The 25,449-nt window shown below is 31.5% G+C and overlaps 2 protein-coding genes and 3 long non-coding RNA genes across 5 annotated transcripts in view; 1 reads left to right on the forward strand and 4 right to left on the reverse strand.

The window, feature by feature from the left end:
* The window catches only part of LOC145944696 (uncharacterized), a 216,568-nt gene that overhangs the window by 29,751 nt on the left and 161,368 nt on the right, over positions 1 to 25,449 (reverse strand). The window lies entirely within an intron of this gene.
* LOC145944463 (uncharacterized) lies at positions 7,553 to 9,074 on the reverse strand. The gene is made up of 3 exons (XR_014426678.1): positions 9,034 to 9,074; positions 8,536 to 8,628; positions 7,553 to 7,633 (listed from the first exon to the last, which is right to left on the reverse strand). It is a non-coding gene; the product is annotated as an uncharacterized LOC145944463 (long non-coding RNA).
* On the reverse strand, positions 11,166 to 13,147 carry LOC145944680 (uncharacterized). Its single transcript, XM_083053203.1, has 2 exons — positions 12,953 to 13,147; positions 11,166 to 11,909 (listed from the first exon to the last, which is right to left on the reverse strand). Exons 1-2 carry the CDS (start codon positions 13,142 to 13,144, stop codon positions 11,775 to 11,777), a joined length of 327 nt encoding a protein of 108 aa, XP_082909329.1. The 5' UTR covers positions 13,145 to 13,147; the 3' UTR covers positions 11,166 to 11,774.
* Positions 15,797 to 18,499, forward strand: LOC145944479 (uncharacterized). Its single transcript, XM_083052827.1, has 2 exons — positions 15,797 to 16,205; positions 18,138 to 18,499. The coding sequence occupies exons 1-2, from the start codon at positions 15,797 to 15,799 to the stop codon at positions 18,287 to 18,289; spliced, it is 561 nt and encodes a 186-aa protein (XP_082908953.1). The 3' UTR covers positions 18,290 to 18,499.
* LOC145944587 (uncharacterized) lies at positions 23,299 to 24,111 on the reverse strand. The gene is made up of 3 exons (XR_014426705.1): positions 23,922 to 24,111; positions 23,654 to 23,834; positions 23,299 to 23,572 (listed from the first exon to the last, which is right to left on the reverse strand). It is a non-coding gene; the product is annotated as an uncharacterized LOC145944587 (long non-coding RNA).

A 25,449-nucleotide genomic window follows, 5' to 3' on the forward strand; every position in this document is an offset into this window, starting at 1 on the left:
CCAAGATTCGCTTTAGCTGTGTGCAGTATAGGCATTATTGGAGAATTGTAAGAAACGCTATTCTAAAAAAAAAAAAAACGCGTTACGTTTAAGACGCAAATCCCATACGGCGCAGATATATATAACGTATATTGGACCAAAAAGGTAGTACGCTGGTATGCTTATGGTACAAAGATAATCTGCAAACAACACACTATTGAAATATATATACGATGAATTTTTGGCTCGCCTTAAAATATTAGAAATCGATACTTTTTTTCAGTTGACCCTATGCGACGCAATTTTATTCTATGTATATCAAGTTAAAACATTTGTACGCTGGTGTCCGTTTGGTACCAAATGATTCTGTAATCAATGTACTATTAAAATGTATAATCGATGAAATTTTGGCTCGTCTTAAAATATTAGAAATTGATACATTTTTGCCGCTGACCCTATGCGACGCATTCCTATTTTATGTATATCATATTAAAAAATTTGTACGCTGGTGTCTGCATGGTACCAAAAGATACTGCAATCAATGTACTATTAAAATGTATAATCGATGAATTTTTGGCTCGTCTTTAAATATTAGAAATCGATACTTTTATGCGGCTGACCCTGTGCGACGCATCTTTATTTTATGTTTATCAAATTAAAAAATTTGTACGCTGGTGTCTGGCTGGTACCAAATAATTCTGTAATCAATGTAATATTAAAATGTATAACCGATGAATTTTTGGCTCGTCTTAAAATATTAGAAATTGATACTTTTTTGACGCGGATCCTGTGCGACGCATCCTTATTTTATGTTTATCAAGTTAAAAAATTTGTACGCTGGTGTCTGTTTGGTACCAAATGATTCTGTAATAAATGTACTATTAAAATGTATAATCGATGAATTTTTGGCTCGTCTTAAAATATTAGAAATTAATACTTTTTTGACGCGGACCCTGTGCGACGTATACTTATTTTATGTTTATCGTACTAAAAAATTTGTACGCTGGTGTCTGCATGGTACCAACAGATTCTGTAATCAATGTACTATTAAAATGTATAATCGATGAATTTTTGGCTCGTCTTAAAATATTAGAAATCGATACTTTTTTACCGCTGACCCTATGCGACTCAACCTTGTTTTATGTATATCAAGTTAAAAAATTTGAACGCTGGTGTCTGTTTGGTACCAAAAGATTCTGTAATCAATGTACTATTAAAATATATAATCGATGAATTTTTGGCTCGTCTTAAAATATTAGAACTTGATTTTTTTGACGCGGACCCTGTGCGACACATCCTTATTTTATGTTTATCATATAAAAAAATTTGTACGCTGGTGACTGCATGGTACCAAAAGATTCTGTAATCAATGTACTATTAAAATGTATAATCGATGAATTTTTAGCTCGTCTTAAAATATTAGAAATTAATACTTTTTTGACGCGGACCCTGTGCGACGCATCCTTATTTTATGTTTATCGTATTAACAAATTTGTACGCTGGTGTCTGCATGGTACCAAAATATTTTGTAATAAATGTACTATTAAAATGTATAATCGATGAATTTTTGGCTCCTCTTAAAATATTAGAAATTGATACTTTTTTGACGCGAATCCTGTGCGACGCATCCTTATTTTATGTTTATCAAGTTAAAAAATTTGTACGCTGGTGTCTGTTTGGTACCAAATGATTCTGTAATAAATGTACTATTAAAATGTATAATCGATGAATTTTTGGCTGGTCTTTAAATATTAGAAATCGATACATTTCTGCCGCTGACCCTATGCGACGCATCCTTAATTTAAGTATAGCAAATGAAAATGTTTGTACGCTGCTTGGTACCAAAAGATTCTGTAATCAATGTACTATTAAAATGTATAATCGATGAATTTTTGGCTCGTCTTAAAATATTAGAACTTGATTTTTTTTGACGCGGACCCTGTGCGACGCATACTTATTTTATGTTCATCGTATTAAAAAATTTGTACGCTGGTGTCTGCAAGGTACCAAAATATTCTGTAATCAATGTACTATTAAAATATATAATCGATGAATTTTTGGCTCGTCTTAAAATATTAGAAATCGATACTATTTTGACGCGGACCCTGTGCGACGCATTCTTATTTTACGTTTATCGTATTAAAAAATTTGTACGCTGGTGTCTGCATGGTACCAAAAGATTCTGTAATCAATGTACAATTAAAATGTATAATCGATGAATTTTTGGCTCGTATTAAAATATTAGAAATGGATACTTATTTACCGCTGACCCTATGCGACGCAACCTTATTTTATGTATATCAAGTTAAAAATTTTGTACGCTGGTGTCTGCTTGGTACCAAATAATTCTGTAATCAATGTTCTATTAAAATGTATAATCGATGAATTTTTGGCTCGTCTTTAAATATTAGAAATCGATACATTTATGCCGCTGACCCTATGCGACGCATCCTTAATTTAAGTATAGCAAATGAAAATGTTTGTACGCTGGTGTCTGCTTGGTACCAAAAGATTCTGTAATCAATGTACTATTAAAATGTATAATCGATGAATTTTTGGCTCGTCTTTAAATATTAGAAATCGATACATTTATGCCGCTGACCCTATGCGACGCATCCTTAATTTAAGTATAGGAAATGAAAATGTTTGTACGCTGGTGTCTGCTTGGTACCAAAAGATTCTGTAATCAATGTACTATTAAAATGCATAATCGATGAATTTTTGGCTCGTCTTAAAATATTAGAAATTGATACTTTTTTGACGCGGACCCTGTGCAACGCATCCTTATTTTATGTTTATCAAGTTAAAAAATTTGTACGCTGGTGTCTGTTTGGTACCAAAATATTCTGTAATAAATGTACTATTAAAATGTATAATCGATGAATTTTTGGCTCGTCTTAAAATATTAGAAATTAATATTTTTTTGACGCGAACCCTGCTCGACGCATCCTTATTTTATGTTTATCGTATTAAAAAATTTGTACGCTGGTGTCTGTTTGGTACCAAAAGATTCTGTAATAAATGTACTATTAAAATGTATAATCGATGAATTTTTGGCTCGTCTTAAAATATTAGAAATTAATACTTTTTTGACGCGCACCCTGTTCGACGCATCCTTATTTTATGTTTATCGTATTAAAAAATTTGTACGCTGGGGTCTGTTTGGTACCAAAAGATTCTGTAATCAATGTACTATTAAAATGTATAATCGATGAATTTTTGGCTCATCTTAAAATATTAGAACTTGATTTTTTTTTACGCGGACCCTGTGCGACGCATCCTTATTTTATGTTTATCATATTAAAAAATTTGTACGCTGGTGTCTGCATGGTACCAAAAGATTCTGTAATCAGTGTACTATTAAAATGTATAATCTGTGAATTTTTGGCTCGTCTTAAAATATTAGAAATTGATACTTTTTTGACGCGGACCCTGTGCGACGCATCCTTATTTTATGTTTATCGTATTAACAAATTTGTACGCTGGTGTCTGCATGGTACCAAAATATTCTGTAATAAATGTACTATTAAAATGTATAATCGATGAATTTTTGGCTCGTCTTTAAATATTAGAAATCGATACATTTATGCCGCTGACCCTATGCGACGCATCCTTAATTTATGTATAGCAAATGAAAATGTTTGTACGCTGGCGTCTGCTTGGTACCAAAAGATTCTGTAATCAATGTACTATTAAAATGTATAATCGATGAATTTTTGGCTCCTCTTAAAATATTAGAAATTGATACTTTTTTGACGCGGATCCTGTGCGACGCATCCTTATTTTATGTTTATCGTACTAAAAAATTTGTACGCTGGTGTCTGCATGGTACCAACAGATTCTGTAATCAATGTACTATTAAAATGTATAATCGATGAATTTTTGGCTCGTCTTAAAATATTAGAAATCGATACTTTTTTACCGCTGACCCTATGCGACTCAACCTTGTTTTATGTATATCAAGTTAAAAAATTTGAACGCTGGTGTCTGTTTGGTACCAAAAGATTCTGTAATCAATGTACTATTAAAATATATAATCGATGAATTTTTGGCTCGTCTTAAAATATTAGAACTTGATTTTTTTGACGCGGACCCTGTGCGACACATCCTTATTTTATGTTTATCATATTAAAAAATTTGTACGCTGGTGACTGCATGGTACCAAAAGATTCTGTAATCAATGTACTATTAAAATGTATAATCGATGAATTTTTAGCTCGTCTTAAAATATTAGAAATTAATACTTTTTTGACGCGGACCCTGTGCGACGAATCCTTATTTTATGTTTATCGTATTAACAAATTTGTACGCTGGTGTCTGCATGGTACCAAAATATTTTGTAATAAATGTACTATTAAAATGTATAATCGATGAATTTTTGGCTCCTCTTAAAATATTAGAAATTGATACTTTTTTGACGCGAATCCTGTGCGACGCATCCTTATTTTATGTTTATCAAGTTAAAAAATTTGTACGCTGGTGTCTGTTTGGTACCAAATGATTCTGTAATAAATGTACTATTAAAATGTATAATCGATGAATTTTTGGCTGGTCTTTAAATATTAGAAATCGATACATTTATGCCGCTGACCCTATGCGACGCATCCTTAATTTATGTATAGCAAATGAAAATGTTTGTACGCTGGCGTCTGCTTGGTACCAAAAGATTCTGTAATCAATGTACTATTAAAATGTATAATCGATGAATTTTTGGCTCCTCTTAAAATATTAGAAATTGATACTTTTTTGACGCGGATCCTGTGCGACGCATCCTTATTTTATGTTTATCAAGTTAAAAAATTTGTACGCTGGTGTCTGTTTGGTACCAAATGATTCTGTAATAAATATACTATTAAAATGTATAATCGATGAATTTTTGGCTCGTCTTTAAATATTAGAAATCAATACATTTATGCCGCTGACCCTATGCGACGCATCCTTAATTTAAGTATAGCAAATGAAAATGTTTGTACGCTGGTGTCTGCTTGGTACCAAAATATTCTGTAATCAATGTACTATTAAAATGTATAATCGATGAATTTTTGGCTCGTCTTAAAATATTAGAACTTGATTTTTTTTGACGCGGACCCTGTGCGACGCATCCTTATTTTATGTTCATCGTATTAAAAAATTTGTACGCTGGTGTCTGCAAGGTACCAAAATATTCTGTAATCAATGTACTATCAAAATATATAATCGATGAATTTTTGGCTCATCTTAAAATATTAGAAATCGATACTATTTTGACGCGGAACCTGTGCGACGCATCCTTATTTTACGTTTATCGTATTAAAAAATTTGTACGCTGGTGTCTGCATGGTACCAAAAGATTCTGTAATCAATGTACAATTAAAATGTATAATCGATGAATTTTTGGCTCGTATTAAAATATTAGAAATGGATACTTTTTTACCGCTGACCCTATGCGACGCAACCTTATTTTATGTATATCAAGTTAAAAATTTTGTACGCTGGTGTCTGCTTGGTACCAAATAATTCTGTAATCAATGTTCTATTAAAATGTATAATCGATGAATTTTTGGCTCGTCTTTAAATATTAGAAATCGATACATTTATGTCGCCGACCCTATGCGACGCATCCTTAATTTAAGTATAGCAAATGAAAATGTTTGTACGCTGGTGTCTACTTGGTACCAAAAGATTCTGTACTCAATGTACTATTAAAATGCATAATCGATGAATTTTTGGCTCGTCTTAAAATATTAGAAATTGATACTTTTTTGACGCGGACCCTGTGCAACGCATCCTTATTTTATGTTTATCAAGTTAAAAAATTTGTACGCTGGTGTCTGTTTGGTACCAAATGATTCTGTAATCAATGTAATATTAAAATGTATAATCGATGAAATTTTGGCTCGTATTAAAATATTAGAAATGCATACTTTTTTACCACTGACCCTATGCGACGCAACCTTATTTTATGTATATCAAGTTAAAAATTTTGTACGCTGGTGTCTGGTTGGTACCAAATAATTCTGTAATCAATGTTCTATTAAAATGTATAATCGATGAATTTTTGGCTCGTCTTTAAAAATTAGAAATCGATACATTTATGCCGCTGACCATATGCGACGCATCCTTAATTTATGTATAGCAAATGAAAATGTTTGTACGCTGGTGTCTGCTTGGTACCAAAAGATTCTGTAATCAATTTACTATTAAAATGTATAATCGATGAATTTTTGGCTCGTCTTAAAATATTAGAAATTGATACTTTTTTGACGCGGATCCTGTGCGACGCATCTTTATTTTATGTTTATCAAGTTAAAAAATTTGTACGCTGGTGTCTGTTTGGTACCAAATGATTCTGTAATAAATGTACTATTAAAATGTATAATCGATGAATTTTTGGCTCGTCTTAAAATATTAGAAATCGAAACTTTTTTACCGCTGACCCTATGCGACGCAACCTTGTTTTATGTATATCAAGTTAAAAAATTTGTACGCTGGTGTCTGTTTGGTACCAAAAGATTCTGTAATCAATGTACTATTAAAATGTATAATCGATGAATTTTTGGCTCGTCTTAAAATATTAGAACTTGATTTTTTTTGACGCGGAACCTGTGCGACGCATCCTTATTTTATGTTTATCATATAAAAAAATTTGTACGCTGGTGTCTGCATGGTACCAAAAGATTCTGTAATCAGTGTACTATTAAAATGTATAATCTGTGAATTTTTGGCTCGTCTTAAAATATTAGAAATTGATACTTTTTTGACGCGGACCCTGTGCGACGCATCCTTATTTTATGTTTATCGTATTAAGAAATTTGTACGCTGGTGTCTGCATGGTACCAAAATATTCTGTAATAAATGTACTATTAAAATGTATAATCGATGAATTTTTGGCTCGTCTTTAAATATTAGAAATCGATACATTTATGCCGCTGACCCTATGCGACGCATCCTTAATTTATGTATAGCAAATGAAAATGTTTGTACGCTGGTGTCTGCATGGTACCAAAATATTCTGTAATAAATGTACTATTAAAATGTATAATCGATGAATTTTTGGCTCGTCTTTAAATATTAGAAATCGATACATTTATGCCGCTGACCCTATGCGACGCATCCTTAATTTAAGTATAGCAAATGAAAATGTTTGTACGCTGGTGTCTGCTTGGTACCAAAATATTCTGTAATCAATGTACTATTAAAATGTATAATCGATGAATTTTTGGCTCGTCTTAAAATATTAGAACTTGATTTTTTTTGACGCGGACCCTGTGCGACGCATCCTTATTTTATGTTCATCGTATTAAAAAATTTGTACGCTGGTGTCTGCAAGGTACCAAAATATTCTGTAATGAATGTACTATTAAAATATATAATCGATGAATTTTTGGCTCGTCTTAAAATATTAGAAATCGATACTATTTTGACGCGGACCCTGTGCGACGCATCCTTATTTTACGTTTATCGTATTAAAAAATTTGTACGCTGGTGTCTGCATGGTACCAAAAGATTCTGTAATCAATGTACAATTAAAATGTATAATCGATGAATTTTTGGCTCGTATTAAAATATTAGAAATGGATACTTTTTTACCGCTGACCCTATGCGACGCAACCTTATTTTATGTATATCAAGTTAAAAATTTTGTACGCTGGTGTCTGCTTGGTACCAAATAATTCTGTAATCAATGTTCTATTAAAATGTATAATCGATGAATTTTTGGCTCGTCTTTAAATATTAGAAATCGATACATTTATGCCGCTGACCCTATGCGACGCATCCTTAATTTAAGTATAGCAAATGAAAATGTTTGTACGCTGGTGTCTGCTTGGTACCAAAAGATTCTGTACTCAATGTACTATTAAAATGCATAATCGATGAATTTTTGGCTCGTCTTAAAATATTAGAAATTAATACTTTTTTGACGCGGATCCTGTGCGACGCATCCTTATTTTATGTTTATCAAGTTAAAAAATTTGTACGCTGGTGTCTGTTTGGTACCAAATGATTCTGTAATAAATGTACTATTAAAATGTATAATCGATGAATTTTTGGCTCGTCTTTAAATATTAGAAATCGATACATTTATGCCGCTGACCCTATGCGACGCATCCTTAATTTAAGTATAGCAAATGAAAATGTTTGTACGCTGGTGTCTGCTTGGTACCAAAATATTCTGTAATCAATGTACTATTAAAATGTATAATCGATGAATTTTTGGCTCGTCTTAAAATATTAGAACTTGATTTTTTTTGACGCGGACCCTGTGCGACGCATCCTTATTTTATGTTCATCGTATTAAAAAATTTGTACGCTGGTGTCTGCAAGGTACCAAAATATTCTGTAATGAATGTACTATTAAAATATATAATAGATGAATTTTTGGCTCGTCTTAAAATATTAGAAATCGATACTATTTTGACGCGGACCCTGTGCGACGCATCCTTATTTTACGTTTATCGTATTAAAAAATTTGTACGCTGGTGTCTGCATGGTACCAAAAGATTCTGTAATCAATGTACAATTAAAATGTATAATCGATGAATTTTTGGCTCGTATTAAAATATTAGAAATGGATACTTTTTTACCGCTGACCCAATGCGACGCAACCTTATTTTATGTATATCAAGTTAAAAATTTTGTACGCTGGTGTCTGCTTGGTACCAAATAATTCTGTAATCAATGTTCTATTAAAATGTATAATCGATGAATTTTTGGCTCGTCTTTAAATATTAGAAATCGATACATTTATGCCGCTGACCCTATGCGACGCATCCTTAATTTAAGTATAGCAAATGAAAATGTTTGTACGCTGGTGTCTGCTTGGTACCAAAAGATTCTGTACTCAATGTACTATTAAAATGCATAATCGATGAATTTTTGGCTCGTCTTAAAATATTAGAAATTAATACTTTTTTGACGCGGATCCTGTGCGACGCATCCTTATTTTATGTTTATCAAGTTAAAAAATTTGTACGCTGGTGTCTGTTTGGTACCAAATGATTCTGTAATAAATGTACTATTAAAATGTATAATCGATGAATTTTTGGCTCGTCTTAAAATATTAGAAATTAATACTTTTTTGACGCGGACCCTGTGCGACGCATCCTTATTTTATGTTTATCGTATTAAGAAATTTGTACGCTGGTGTCTGCATGGTACCAAAAGATTCTGTAATCAATGTACAATTAAAATGTATAATCTATGAATTTTTGGCTCGTATTAAAATATTAGAAATGGATACTTTTTTACCACTGACCCTATGCGACGCAACCTTATTTTATGTATATCAAGTTAAAAATTTTGTACGCTGGTGTCTGGTTGGTACCAAATAATTCTGTAATCAATGTTCTATTAAAATGTATAATCGATGAATTTTTGGCTCGTCTTTAAATATTAGAAATCGATACATTTATGCCGCTGACCCTATGCGACGCATCCTTAATTTATGTATAGCAAATGAAAATGTTTGTACGCTGGTGTCTGCTTGGTACCAAAAGATTCTGTAATCAATTTACTATTAAAATGTATAATCGATGAATTTTTGGCTCGTCTTAAAATATTAGAAATTGATACTTTTTTGACGCGGATCCTGTGCGACGCATCTTTATTTTATGTTTATCAAGTTAAAAAATTTGTACGCTGGTGTCTGTTTGGTACCAAATGATTCTGTAATAAATGTACTATTAAAATGTATAATCGATGAATTTTTGGCTCGTCTTAAAATATTAGAAATCGATACTTTTTTACCGCTGATCCTATGCGACGCAACCTTGTTTTATGTATATCAAGTTAAAAAATTTGTACGCTGGTGTCTGTTTGGTACCAAAAGATTCTGTAATCAATGTACTATTAAAATGTATAATCGATGAATTTTTGGCTCGTCTTAAAATATTAGAACCTGATTTTTTTTGACGCGGACCTTGTGCGACGCATCCTTATTTTATGTTTATCATATTAAAAAATTTGTACGCTGGTGTCTGCATGGTACCAAAAGATTCTGTAATCAGTGTACTATTAAAATGTATAATCTGTGAATTTTTGGCTCGTCTTAAAATATTAGAAATTGATACTTTTTTGACGCGGACCCTGTGCGACGCATCCTTATTTTATGTTTATCATATTAAAAAATTTGTACGCTGGTGTCTGCATGGTACCAAAAGATTCTGTAATCAATGTACTATTAAATGTATAATCGATGAATTTTTGGCTCGTCTTAAAATATTAGAAATGGATACTTTTTTGCCGCTGACCCTATCCGACGCATCTTTATTTTATGTTTATCATATTAAAAAATTTGTACGCTGGTGTCTGCATGGTATCAAAAGATGAAAAGATAAATATTATAATTGTTGTATAATATGTAATTAACGTACAAGCTGTGGATCGAGAATGCGCTACGAATAATTCGAAACATCATTCTATCTTTGTTCCATATTAGTAGCACATTCTCGACCGCAGCTTATATGTATAGTTGAAGGAAATAAATGTCGCGCGCGAAGGTCGCGCTTTGTAGTGTTCTAGTTTTTTTAATTAATATAATTTTGTTTTATTATTTAAATTTCTATCTTATTTCTTTATAAAGAGAATTTCATACGTGTAATCGCATTTATAATTTAATAATCTTGAAATTATATTAATATAAAATAAATGTTTTAATAGCAGATATAAACCCATATATTATGTTTTAATTATATTGCTAAAGCTTTTTTTAAATATACACAGTAATATGTACAATAATTGATTATATCTAGAGTATAATTAACGAGGTAGATATGTAGATTGAACGAGGTAGATGATTGATATAAAATGATTAAGAAAAGTCACCGTTTTTTTCTCAATTTAACAAAAAAATTAAATTTTTAGTTTTTTTCTCATTTTAACATATAATTAAAAATAAATAAACGTAATGCACTTTGTGTCTTCACTAAAGTAACGCTTTTTCAACAAATAACGTTGTGATTATTTATCTTGTGAATCTTTGTGAAAAGTTAAATATCTCTTGAAAACAATATTTTGCAATGTTTTATTCTTTTTAAGAGAAACTTTCAAATTTTATATAATTCGAATAATTTTAAGCAGATTATTACTTAATAAAAAAATGTGTCAACATTTCAGTTTTTGGTAAATTTCGATAAATTATTTTAAATGACAAATTATTACAAAATGCTTATAATCTAGTTGCAACATATGCATACATTAATAAAATATTTCAAGCATTAAGCATAATCGCTATACAAGAAGCGATCTTTAATTAAGCAATATTTCGATTAAATAAAAAGAAGAGCAATTTTTGTTTTACAATTTCAAGAGATATAAACTACAAACTTATATATAATATATATTAGATATTAAATATCATGATTCTGAAAGGAATATCCATCAAGTTGAAAGTCATCGAATAAAATGGGCAAACTAGTTTGTGCAATTTGCGCGTAGTTGAATAAGCTGTCGTACGTATATATCGATTATATGTCCGGAAACTGTAGCAAAACATTGTTATATCCGCGCTTTCTGCGAAATGCATTTATAAGGGTCTGAAAACGACAGAACCCTTATGTGAATTCGTCTTTGTTGCCGTTATAAATCACGAGTCTTGTCGCGGGTCAGAGTTACGACCGAGACCGATCGTCGGCTACCAGCTAGCCGGTGGCATTCCTGAAGAGATCGATCTGAGGAGAACGTGAAGCAAGAAAGCCGGATTGTTTTCTTTTAGTACAGTCATTCTCTCTTTCTCCTCCTGTCTCTCTCTCACTCTCTCTCTCTTCTCTTCCGCGTTATAACAATGTATACGAAAATAGCGCAAGGCGTGGCTGTTATTAATGAGAATAGAATGTGTGAAAGATCATTGGACAGCCGATGTAGATCGCGCAAGGTCGATCAACAGATCCTTCGACGGCCATGAGAGTTTCGGAATGCAGATCCGCGAACGACGTAGTTCTCTTTTCGAATTCCTACGAGAAATTGAAAAGAATATGTTATATAATTTTTGAGAAAAACGCGGATTGAATATTTTTTTATTAAATATTTAGCGCAAATTTACTAATTTTATAAATAATATACACTGGACGTCTTATTTTAGACGCTTATTCTCCAATATTTCTTTTTAACTTTAGAAAAAATGTTTCAGACAAAAGTTGTATGAGCTGGAAGTAGACAAATATTGATGGAATCAATATTTGAAAAAAGATAATTTTAATGCCAGTAGTATCGGAAAATTTGCGATGCAATGTAAACAATTATAAGTCTTTGAAAATGTCTCAACATTACAAGAATTTGCTGTAAAAAATAGGATCTTATTTAAAGAAATAAAAGGTTTGACGTGAAAATTTTGACGTGATCTTAAAAAATTGATTTTTTCGAAAATTAATTATACCATTATTTATTTTTTTCAAGACACAATTTTTGTGCGTGTCTAAGACATTTTTTTCTAAAATTAAAAACAAAATAATTTTAGTATGTGATCATTTAAAATGGACATCCAATATATGTGTACATACATACAAATATATACAATACACATTTATTTATATTTAAATTTATATTTATATTTTTATTTGATTGCAAAATAAAAATTTTAGAATCAAATTATCGAATATATACTACTCCCAATTTTTCGGGAAACCTTCCGGCTAAAATAATTGCGTCCGTTTTATTAATCAATATCGCAATCGACAGTAATTTGTTAGAATCTTGACATCTGAAACATAACAATTATTTTTAATTGCCCCGCAAAGCAATCACTGCCGTGATCGAGTTTAAAGTTAAAAAATTGAAAAAATTGAGCCACCGGCATCTTTTATTATATCTTTAAATATGATTTTTTATTACGCAACGTTCTCGTTTATCGTCGAAGCAGCGGGATGATGCGAGCAAACACTTTTCCTGAGATTTCGCGAGATTTCACGTAGAGAGAGATATGAAACTTTTTAAATCATGCCTGCTGCACGCTACTGCCAGTTCAACAGTTTGTAGTCTTCATGTAAATACAACTCACCTGACTTGTAAACACTCGATGCGCCGCCGAGGATCGCGGGAATCCTCTTCGCCGCAGAAAGTTTCGCTCGAAGCCGTCGCTGCAACCAGCTGGATCCAGCTCTCGAACTCCGCTTCTCATTGAAGCCCAGCGGCCGATTGATCCCCGTCGAAGACGGTGGATTCGGCGATGCGACAACTTTCCATCGGCCATCACCATGACGGAACTATTGCCGCGCAAGCTGATGCTAAGTGAGCTTTTATAGCCAGGGATATACGACGTGGGACGCGAACTTGCGGCGGAATCAGGGCGGAGCCTGCGTGACAAGGTTTGCAAAAAATTCGATTAATCGGATCGAAAACACCCGTGCGTCTATACGCGACGCAACCTCGAACCGGGATCAGAAAACCGCGCCCAAGCTAGTTGAGGCGAGAGCAACCATCCGGAGTGTCGATTTTATCACCTTCGCACGAGAGGCGCGTTGTTTATCGGTGATACAGGATTGCTCGCGATTGTATTTGCCCCGAGATCTCGAAGAGAGGGAGATTTTTCAACGGTGTTACAAACCAGCGCAAAAATAGATTAGCAAGTATTATATTAATATTAATAATAATAATAATAATAATAATAATTTATATTAATAATTAATAATATAATTATTAAGTGAGATGAGATATACAAAGTATAGTACATTATTACTTTAATAGAATTAATAGAAATACTTAAAATCAAAATAAAAGAATAAAATAAAAATAAAGTAAAATAAAATAAGAAAATTAAAATAAATTAAATTAAATTAAATAAAAATATTATATTATAATATACACTCTATAATATCAAATATACTTTCAAGGGCGGAAAAAAAAGGATGACAATCCGATGAGATCAATGGTGCGATCTATCGCGCTTGGCGGACAAATAATTCGATGGCGCGATCGATCAATCTTGTTGCATATCGAAAATCCACGCAATGAAGGATAAGCACCACCGTGCAGTAGTACTTGTAGCAGGACTCGCTTGACAGTGCGCGGTGATTGATGATGTACAAATCTAAATTTACAGCGACTACCACTGATCACCTTGATGAAAACATGTAACGTTGCGGCCGACGGCTCGGCAGGACCATTAGCTGAATGGTAATCGATTAATGCACGCGATGTGCACGCTTGTAAGCAACTTTGATAATCCGTTTATGTCATGTTTCAAGCTTTGTAATTGTAAACCAGTTAGAAGAGATATCGGCATGTATACACGCGCGTGTGTACATACATACGTGGACCAAAAACTTTGCTTAGCCGATCGCGTTTCGCGGATGTGCTTTGATAACTAACCGGAGAACTATAATATCCGCTGCCAACGCGTGATTGAACGATTGATTTATAAATCGTTCTACACGAGGATAATAACGATACAACGCTCGACTATACAATTACAAAATGTAGTGTGATTTATAAAAATTAAAATATAACTAACAGAACGAATAAATGCATCGTTCACTCGTACAGTTTTATCGAAGAGTGGCCTGATTGATGAGACCTAAAATCGTTTTACGGGGAAGATACGACGCTGGAGTTCCGCCAAATTCTGCTCGTGGAAAGAAACGTCGGTTTTCGTAAATCAAGAAACTTTGAGAATCGTCGATCTATTACATTGGACGCGGACAAGGCATTTCCTCCCTCTCTCGTGGGGAAGAAAAAGATATCACGATGAAAGGAAGTGACGAAATGTCCAAAGTTGACACGTCTGTTGCTTTTCATATAAGTATATATATATACGTTCGCGCACATTCGAGCTGCGATTCTTTCGAACTGATTTCAAGAGAAAGAACGATGATATGGAAAAAGGAGACAAAAAGAGGAGAATTTCCGTACCGCTCAATCAAGAGTCCACCGTTGCTGATACGATGCCCGATAATGGCACCGCAAACGATTCCTGTCTGCGAGAGATATGTTTTGCGAACTCTTGGTGATACGCACGTATACATACACACCGATACACACACACACACATTCGTATCCGATGTAACAATAGGTCCCTCATTCCTGGCGACAATCTGCGAAGCTCGGATGATGCGTGGGCAATGCAACCCGTGCCTCGCCTAGACGAGTGCACAATGCAATGCAATGTAATCGGTCTAATGGCGACAGATACGTGTCTATTTACCGAGGCGAGAGAAAGCAGGAAGAGGACGCGCAAAGAGACACTCGAGTCGTCTTTACTCTCAAGGTCGTTAGGATGATTGAATGCGCCAAGATAAACAGCTGATATCATCCTTCATAACGGCGAGATTATTAAGATGAAACGCGTGATGATATTATAAATTAAATAATAAATCTTTGAGCGATGAATATTTCTTTTTATCATCCGTGTTTCTTTTTTCTATTTTTCTAAGTATCTAAGAGAGATGCTAGAAATAAAAAAAATCAACGTGTCGAACGCTGAGGGTGGATAAGGACTACGTCAATTCGCTTTTGCACGAGTTGACCTAATGTCAATCACATTTTCAAGCATACGCTTTCGAGAGGGAGCTAACAAAAGGCGATATATCGCATCGAGATATCGATCTGTTGTTACTACTGCTGATTGCGCAAACAGACCGAGGCAAATGCAAGGCGCGAGCCCATAGACGGATGCGTTGAAATGGAGCGGCGCGACAAGACAGACGAGAGAGGTGAGGCGTTCTAGAGATACAGATACACTCTAGAGTGTCACCAACACCAGGTGACAGACTTGATGTCGATAAGGCGTCGTAAAGAATGTTTGGCGTGTCCTGGTGCCCCGCCCTTTGGGTCGGTGGCAGCCGGCTGGACCCGCGTTCGGGGAGAGACGAGATGGTCCCTATAAAAGCGCGCCGGACGTCGATCGATGGCAGCCACATCCACCTCAGCCATCGAAGGAAAATTTTCCCCGACTCTCGGTTTGATTTTCGACCACCAACACCTCTTCGTCATGTGCTCCTCGATCGCGATTCTCCTCGCAGCGGCTCTGTCGATGGCGACCGCGGCTCCGTCGGCCTACCTGGGCCTCGGCGCCGCCTTGGCCGGCCCGATTCTGGGCCCCGCGACTCTCGCGGGACCCGCTAACGGACCGTCCGTACTAGCTGGACCGGTTGTAGGACCCGCGCGCATCTCCGGGGCCGTTGACGGCGGCGCCGTCGTTACCGGAGCGGTTGCTGGACCGTCGGTCGTTTCCGGTAGCGTCACCGGACATGCGGCGCTGCTTGGCCCGGCTCTTGGATTGTCGGCGCCAGCCTTGGGATTGCCTGCAGCTTACGGTGAGATACGACAAGGATTTATTTGTGTCGAATTAAAATGGCAAGATGAATATTATTTAAATTGTTCAGAGATATATTTGAGAAATTTAAATAAAAATTAAATTAAATTAAGACAATTTACAATTCAGATATCGGTATGTTAATATAATATAAATGTGGCTTTGTTATGTGAACATGATCTTAATATTAATTAATACATAATATAGCTTGTTTGCCTTTTGGTTTTTATTGGCGAATAAATATTACGTAACGTTATTTTAATGCAACATACTGCCGATGCTTAGTAATTTAATAATGATTCACATTTTAATATTCATCTCGATTTTTTAATCCTATAGAAACTATAAAATTTTATTGCCTTTTTATTCTAGAGAATCTATTCTTCTATCCAAAAATTTTTTCTATTAACTTGATCATATTTTTCTCTTTTTTAATAAAAGAAATTAAATTTATTATAAATCTTTTTATAAATGTATATTTTATTATTTTTTTTAAATAAGCGATAATTTTAATCTATTTTATATATAAATTTCATATATTGTATGTATTAAAATTCTGCATTTTTTAAAAATTTGCAAAACTTGAAAGATATTGTATAAAGTATAATATATTTTATAGATATTCTATAAAGTAACTGAATAATTATAGAAGAGCAGAATTACTCTGTTGTTTTAGATTCGAGAAACTTCTCTTGTTCAAGAAAACATTATTATCAGCTTTGTTCTTAAATTGTTTAAAATACTCAATTACTTATTTACTACAAAATTCAAGTAGAAAACGGGCTAATAAGGGATTGAATGAAACTGTTCAATGAAATTTTCAATTAGCTATGAAATAACAGTCATTTTTGTTCACTTTCTTTTTTATTCCAAGAAAATAGTTATAAAATAAAATCTATTTATTAAAACTTTTATTCGTAAAATTTTTAATAAATGGGAAACTTATTTTTTCGAAAGTAGAAAAAAGTTACAGAAACTTTTATCCTGCTTTGAAAAAGTAAAAGTTCGTGGAGATGATCAAACAGGCTTCCCATTAATATTATATAGCGGTTTATGCACGAAATATATAATAATTGTTCCAATATATTATTATATAAAATATACAAAAACATTGTCCCCTTTTCTCAATTAAGCCCACCTCTATTTCAAAAATTCTGATTCATTTATACTACTTGAATCGACAGCTTTTTCTTCTATGTTTATATCTTGCTTTTAATTCCTTAAATAATACTAATTAAAACAAGTTCAAACTTTTATAATTTAACTTAAAATAAACTTTAAAAAATATATGTTTCTTCGAAACTTTTTTAAAATTAATATGAAATAACTGTTAAAAATAAACTTTTACACACAGAAACGATTAAATATATATGATATAAAATATAATATTAAATAATAATATAAAAATATAATATAAAAATTAAAACTCAAAACAGAAAAAAAGTGGTTTAAAAGTTAAAAGTTCACAAATAATATTATATGTATTTATAAAAGTTAACAGTTTTATTCAATTCCTGCTAATAAGAGCCAGGCGCAGAAATTAAGCGCAACAAACTTGTTTAAAATCTTTTTTATTTAAAATTTTGATCCTTCTTTTGGACCATCATCAGCAGATCAATTGACAAAAAGTTCATGCACCTTGATCTGCATCCCTGCCTTACATCTTCACTAAGTCTTCAAAGCGATCGAACACGAGATGAATTTTTTGTTCATTGATCTGCTAAAGGTAGAAAGGAAGGACCGAAACGTTCAAATAAAATTTTTAATAAGTTTGTTGCGTTTAATTTCTGGGCCCTCTTATTAGCCCTCTTTCTACTTGAATTTTGTATTTATATGTCAAAGTCTTTTTCATGATATTTATTTCTTTTATAAAAGATGCTTTTTTATTTTTATTTATTTATTTTTATCTGTTCCAATGTCTTGTCTCTCTTAGGAGCGATTCTTGCCGGGCCTGCTGTAGGTCCAGCAGCCCTCGCAGGACCAATCGCAGCCCCAGCTCTGATCGCTGGCCCATCTGGTAGCATCACCGCTGGACACGCCGGATTAGGCGGAATCATTCGTGGATATACACCCGGATACTGGTAATTCGCATTAATTTGTCAACATGAAGGACCTCCGCGACTGATCTCTCCGACACTCGCCAACTCGATCACTTCGCGATCTTCGTCATTTGATGTATCTTTCGTCTCTCATATGTATGTTACGTGTACATAACGTATAATTCCGTATATACATTGTTATATATCATAAATATAATAAATATAATAATAATAAATGCACTTCTCTGGAACGAAAGTTTTAGCTTCTTACATTTCCCATCTCATACTTTTAGCAGCCTTGCTATAATTATATATATCCACACAAATCAAAACTTGTTTCATGTGTGTTTATAAAAATATTTTTCAATATTTTACAAAATGTACCTAAGAATATATATGATAAAATAATTATATCTCTCGCATATTCATTTTGACATTTTTGTTATAATTATAAATATATAAAGAACGACCTAAGAGACATTAATGAGACATTTTCTTCGCCGGCTCGTTATGTACAACAAACGAAATTAAAATTCGAGCGGTCAAGGTCCATTATTACGGTATAATAGCTTCTTAGAAGCTAATCGGTATTGGCTGGCCTCTATTTGCCCATTATGTCGCCGTTGCATTAGTTCCGATATGTCTCTATTGCGCGACAATATCCGTCCCCGGTAATTGCTGGAAATTGCCTCAATGTCACACCAATCAGTCCCTCTCTGTGTTCTCTGTGTTGGTGTCGACACGACATTCGCGCGAACATCGAAGAGCATTTCCCTTTTCGCTTCGTTCCGCGGTGCATAATTCGCGTCGCGACGGATATCGTTCTTTTAATCTACGTTTTTAATCACGGTCACAAAACGCAAGACGCCACGTTATAATGGAGCTGTCTCATCACCATCATCCGCTCGTATCCATATAGCTTATGCGCGGCTGAAAACTGCGAAAATTATGACTGCATCATCCGCGCGCATTATCATCTCAAAGGGGATTTCCCTGCGTTTCAGGGAAACATAGTTCGGTACAACGAGTATTATAAGTTCTTACAAAAGCGAGCCATGTAAATTGAAACTTTTGTAAACGCCGTCGTATATAGCGCAGTTTCGTAATACAATGTGCAGTCAAACATGCGTATTACATTAATAACAAGATGATTATTTTATATCCATATTTTTCGCGTATTGTTATATACATATATTTTTCTATATTTTTCTGATTATTGTAACAAGTCATATAAAATTTAGTCGTATATAATTTAATATGTGCAATTATTATCGATAATAATTCGAAACGGTTTACAATTTATTTCAATTTATTTGTAAATACTAATGACATTGTTAATTGCGTTAATTTATGACGTAAATTAAATAGCTAGCTTTTACCATTTCTATTCTACTTTTTTTATTTGTTCTTATCTTGTTTATTTACTATAATATATATATATGATTAAATGGTGTAATATATATTATGTATAATAAAAAATCTCTGACGCGTAAACAATTTAAAATAAAATATAACTGTTATGTCAAAAGGAGCACATATATCATTTTTGTGCAGTTACAATTTAATAATGAACCTAAATTACAAATAATTAAAACTTAAAAATCATAGCACGCTCCACAGAAAACATTAGTACTTAAAATTTTAAATGATACAGTTTGAAGCTGATGAGAATATTTGCTTTGTTTACATTTTGTAGAGAGTTGCCTCTAATATCAAAATAATTGCAATATTGATAAATTGATTTATAATTGTAAAAGGTAAAAGAAACTACAACAGTTACACAAAATAATATTAAATTAACAAATCTTTCGTCACTTATTTTTATAATTAACTATCGCACTAAATAATTTCTATTGTATATATGTATATATAAAAATAAAAACATATTATACATGTATACATAATAAAATTAAAAATTATATATTTAGGTTGTCATTTAGAAATAATTTCTAAATGACAATTTTTCTTGATGGTATCAATTTTGATATAAAATAGTAATCTTTTTTGACTGGGGTTTGAATTAAAATTCCGGAACCTGAAATCTAAACTTGTACATAAATTAGCCGAATTTTAACTTATTGTTAAACAATTAATTCGAAATAAGCTTTAATAGTATTTCGGTGACCTAAATAAACCTCTCAAATTTTTTATATGACAATGTTTATATTGTAATATATTTTGATATTAAGATATAATTTAATGACATAATATCGGAACTTTCTACAAATGCAGCAGCTTCTGTTTAGTACATTAGTTGTAAATTATGTCGCAATTTTCTGTAAGTTGTACAAGACTGTATTATCGTTACTAGTATGTGCATACGGAAGCACTAGCTTGCACACATATACATATATTCGTAGAATAGAAATATATACCAGACGAATTGCGAAATTGAAGCAGCTTAGCGACAGCTGTAGGACACGCAAGACAAATGTCAGCACTGCTGACACTCTCGTGATACTATGCTGTATGTTTTAATATCATGCATGTTTTAAATTAAAGCAATATAGTTGGTGCTCGAGCACATGTCTGCTCAACTTGCACATTCTTCAATAAAATTTATTACATAATTGCGTGCAATAATTGCAATTATTACAATATATATATATATATAAAATATAATAAGTTTTAAAACAATATTACACTGATAAACTTCTTCTATTTTTTTTATGATTAATTACATAATTTAATTATAAAAAAGTTACTATACTTTAATAATTAATAATCAAAAATTTATTCTATTATTTTAATACTTGTGCTCTTGCATTGATGAAGGTAAATGCGGCATAAAATATAAGCATCCTCCTCTACTAAATTTGAGCAAGAATCTGAAGTAAAATCCAAATTTAAATCTAAATCAAAATGCAAACTAAAGGTCCTAAAGAGTTAGGTAAGTAAAGGTAAAGAGTTTGGAGATTCTAGGTAAAAAAAATCATACTCAATAAATTTTATTCAATTTTATTTTTATTGGCATTTGAGTTGCGTTAATCTGATTTCAGTAATTTAATAAATGTCAAGATATCACATTTAAATAAAGATTTGCATATCATCATGTACTTTTAACTTGAATTCGATCCTTTGTTTGGATCTGATCCTTTGTATAGATGTGACTCTTTTGTTTTTACCTTCATTCGTTTTTACATCTGTACCTGATTTTGCCATCAAAGCAGCTACAATTTTTACAGGAAACAAAACCATTATACAGGAAATAAGATCTGAAAGTATTAAGAGAAAATATTACAGTCAAACTGTCTTTAAAATATGTTTGACATTATTGGCATTGTAAAACGTGTGTAACAATTAAACGATAACTGAATAAAACTTACTATGTATCACATGTTAGCCATTTAAAAGGATTCCCTCTTTTTTCCACTGTTCTCTTTTTTCAATCTTATTCTGTTTTAGTTGATCGCTTTGAAATTATTTTATACATATACATCGAATTGCTCAGAAATGTAACAAGAAGTACACAATTTTTTAGTGCAACGACATTTTATACAAGTTATCTTAATTTCAGTTTTACAAGTGTAAAGACGTCTTGTTGTAACGGAATAAACACATCATAATTTAGTTGTGTAATTTCTCATACTGCTTTAAATTCTCGTTGCTCTATATATCGTCTGGCTTTTGTGGTTATGGAAACTGCGAGAATTATGACTACATCGTCCACGTATATTACCATTTCAAAGAGGACTCTTCTGCGCTTAAAGAAGCATGGTCTCGTGCAACAAGTACTATGAATTCTTATGAAAGCGAACCATGTAAATTGAACCCTTTGTAAAGCCGTATCGCAGAATGACAATGAGATGTATGATCCAACATGCTATTTTTATTTATATTAATACACCGTTGAAAAATTTGTGTTAAATTTAACAAATATCACCTGTCCCAAACGGTCCACAGAAATTTTTGTGTTAATTTAACATAATACGGATATGTTAAATGGTTACACGAATATTGTGTTAATATTTTAACATAAAATAAATGCAAACTTCAAATAAACTTAAAATAAATTTTGTGTAAAATTAACATAGTTTTAATGTAAAAATTAACTAAAAAAATTGTTAATTTTACATTTTATTACCCCCATTTATATTATAAAGTAAAATTAACATTTTTTTTCTGTAAATTTTAACAGATAAATCTTGTCACTAATAATACGGAACATATTTATTGTGTAAAATTAAAAATAGATATACATTGTGTTATTTTTACACTTTTTTTTAGTTGTTTTAATAATTTAACATTTGAGTCCAATTAACATAACAGCAATATGTTAAATTAACACATGAATGTGTTAAATATTTAACACAAAAATTTTAACGGGGACCGGTTTTAACAAGAAAACACAAATTTTCCAACTGTGTAGCGGCAAAATTAATAACAACATATTAATACATAATATATGCTATAAGAAAGTACATTGATTCCTTGATCTTTCAGGATTTTTAAATCTCTTAATTGTTCTTTATACAGTCTATTAGATCTTAGAATTATATTTTTTTTCGAACGGGGAAATTAATTTTTAATGATATATGTTATACTGACGTGTATATAATTCCGATGTAAAGTTAATGAAATTCGCTGAAACTCGTAAAAAACAACAGCTAAAAAGTGTCTAGTGTATTATTTATGTGTGTGTGTATGTGTTGTTGAATTAGATGTTATCATATATTTTTACGGATTAAGCAATATTATATTGTTGCTAATATGCACATAGAATACATTATAACTATCGAAAAAATAAAAACATACGCTTAATGCATTGCTAAATTGGACTTAACAACATCTGTGAGACACATAAAACCAACTCAGCAACTTGTCTACTTTACTTTACTTTATGACTCTTTTAATATCAAACGATGCAAATAAAAATAATTAACTATAAAACTTGATATAATATATTCTACACTAAACGAACTTGCACTTTCTTCGAGAAAATTAATGTGATGAAATTGTGTAACAACTATTATATGAATTAGGGTAAATAGACAATAAAATCTAAAACAAAATATTACACTAATTTTTAACTTTTTATTTCTTTTTACTTAAATTAAAATATTATTTAATTGTAGAAATATTATAATTTTCAAATAACAAGTTATAAACATTTCTAATACTTATCCATTTTAATATATTTGTAAGCTTGCGTCGATTGTAAATCAAACCAGGTGTAAACCAGAATCCAAATTCAGATTATAAATGAGACAAATCTTTAACTTTTTAATTTAGTTTGCTGTAATTTTGATTAGATATTTTTTCAGTTCCATCTTAGTTAGTTATTATGAGGAAAACCAGTCAATATTTTAATCTGTTATGTTCCATTTTCCTAAAATAATAAGTCTTGATCATTTTTTATTGTATAATATGTATGAATATTTTTAAGATATATTTGAATATAATCTCTTACCAATCAAACTTCTAAATATATTAGAATTATTATCATCATCATCTCTACGTATACGTGGCGCAAGTTCATCTATAGCTGGTGCCTTAATTTCTTCTCTACGTATACGTTGCTTAATTTCTGACAATTTTGCGGCTGAATTATTCATAGGAAACAGAACCAACATTATACAGGAAAGTAAAATCTGAAATGTCAAGAAAAGTCGAAGCATTAGTCTTTCAACGTTATTCGCGCAAAAGTAATAGGTAAATAACGACTGAGTAAAACTTACAATGTATTTCATATCCATTTTAAAGGATTTCTTCTGTTTTTTAAAAATCACTTTTTAATTTAATGTTGTTTAAAAAAAAACAAGTCTATATGTTAAATGCACTTTTTCTTGTTTAAAAATAGTAATATACGCAAATGTGGCATATATGCTAAACAAAAACTGTTGACTCCAAAATGATACCAAAAGGACAATTTCTAAATACTGTATGTCATTACTTTCATATGTGACAACTATATATACAAAAAGTACTGCTGTTATCATACTAATTATTACATTATTTTATGTAAGTAAAATAGGAGGATATCTTAATTGTCGAATATCTAGAATTTAGAGTAAGAAAAGATCATTTATGAGGTAAAATAATAGATAATTTTTTATTATCTCATATATTCACAAAAGGAAAAAACTAAAAATAGCAAACAAAATATATTAGATATTGGTTTTAAAAATAAATGTTATGTATGTGACGTAAACAACTTCAATTATTAGAAAAGAGAAAAAAGATAATCAATGTTTATATTACTTATAAAATTTATGTGCTTTTCTTTAAATAAGGTAAAATATTATTAAAATAATCGATTTCCCTTTTCTCGACAATAATTTCTATGTTATAATCGACTGGAAATTAAAAGATTTATAAATAAACTAAATAAATTACATTGTAAATATATATATATATATATATACATATATATATACATATATATATAAGAAGATATAATAAAGTTATAAAACCAATGTCTGGCATGTCGGTATAATGTCTGACATAAGTATATAAATTATAAAAAATTATGACTTATGATTGAAAGAACACACATTTAACTTATCATGTTAAAACTTATTACATAATTTGACTTGATGCTTTTGACGCCAACGTAGTAACTCCGGCGAACATTTTTTCAGTTAGTTAGTTGAATTCAAGATAGTATCCAAGCTGAAATTTATACTTAAATCCGAGCTAGCTCGAATTTTCATTGTAACTAAAATAAATCGTATCTTTCAGTAAGCTTAACTAGTGCTTTGAAAATCTATCTTGTTCTATAAAATTAATATCAGCTATAAGATGCGCGAGTTGAACGTCTCATTGCGAATAATCTGTCAACAAGTTCTGCAAGAAGAAGCATTGATGATCAGTTTATTTCTTATTATAAATGTATATTTATTAAGTACTTTTGGACGATAGCGTATCAAAGAGTAAAATTATGCTGATATTGTAAGTTTTGCAACACAATTTTCATAATTTCGTCAGCCATTAAAGGAGAAAAATATATTCTAAAAAAGTTGAGAAAATTCATGATTTACGTTGTCAAAATTGTCATTATAATATGTAGAAATTTTTAATGGTTAAATAATAATAATTTAATAAAACTTGCAATACGTGTTATACATTATCAAATAAAAAAATTTTCCTTTTTATTTTTTTTAAGTTCAACCAATAGTAATTTTAACAAATTATATATAAATATTGTACTTTACTATCTTATGCAACAAGTCACTTAAACGTATATGACTCATATATAATATTCTA

The sequence above is a fragment of the Prenolepis imparis genome, unplaced genomic scaffold (genome assembly GCF_030444845.1).
Source record: "Prenolepis imparis isolate NDT839.2.m4 unplaced genomic scaffold, iyPreImpa1.0 SCAF_13, whole genome shotgun sequence".
NCBI classification, from domain to species: Eukaryota; Metazoa; Arthropoda; class Insecta; order Hymenoptera; family Formicidae; genus Prenolepis; species Prenolepis imparis.

Excerpts from the sequence above, each read along its gene's own strand:
- LOC145944680 (XM_083053203.1), bottom strand. The coding sequence starts at position 13,144 with ATGGCCGATGGAAAGTTGTCGCATCGCCGAATCCACCGTCTTCGACGG. Across the intron at positions 11,910-12,952 it reads ATCGAGTGTTTACAAGTCAG|GAATTCGAAAAGAGAACTAC; the intron begins GTGAGTTGTATT and ends AATTTCTCGTAG.
- LOC145944479 (XM_083052827.1), top strand. The coding sequence starts at position 15,797 with ATGGCAGCCACATCCACCTCAGCCATCGAAGGAAAATTTTCCCCGACT. Across the intron at positions 16,206-18,137 it reads GGGATTGCCTGCAGCTTACG|GAGCGATTCTTGCCGGGCCT; the intron begins GTGAGATACGAC and ends TGTCTCTCTTAG.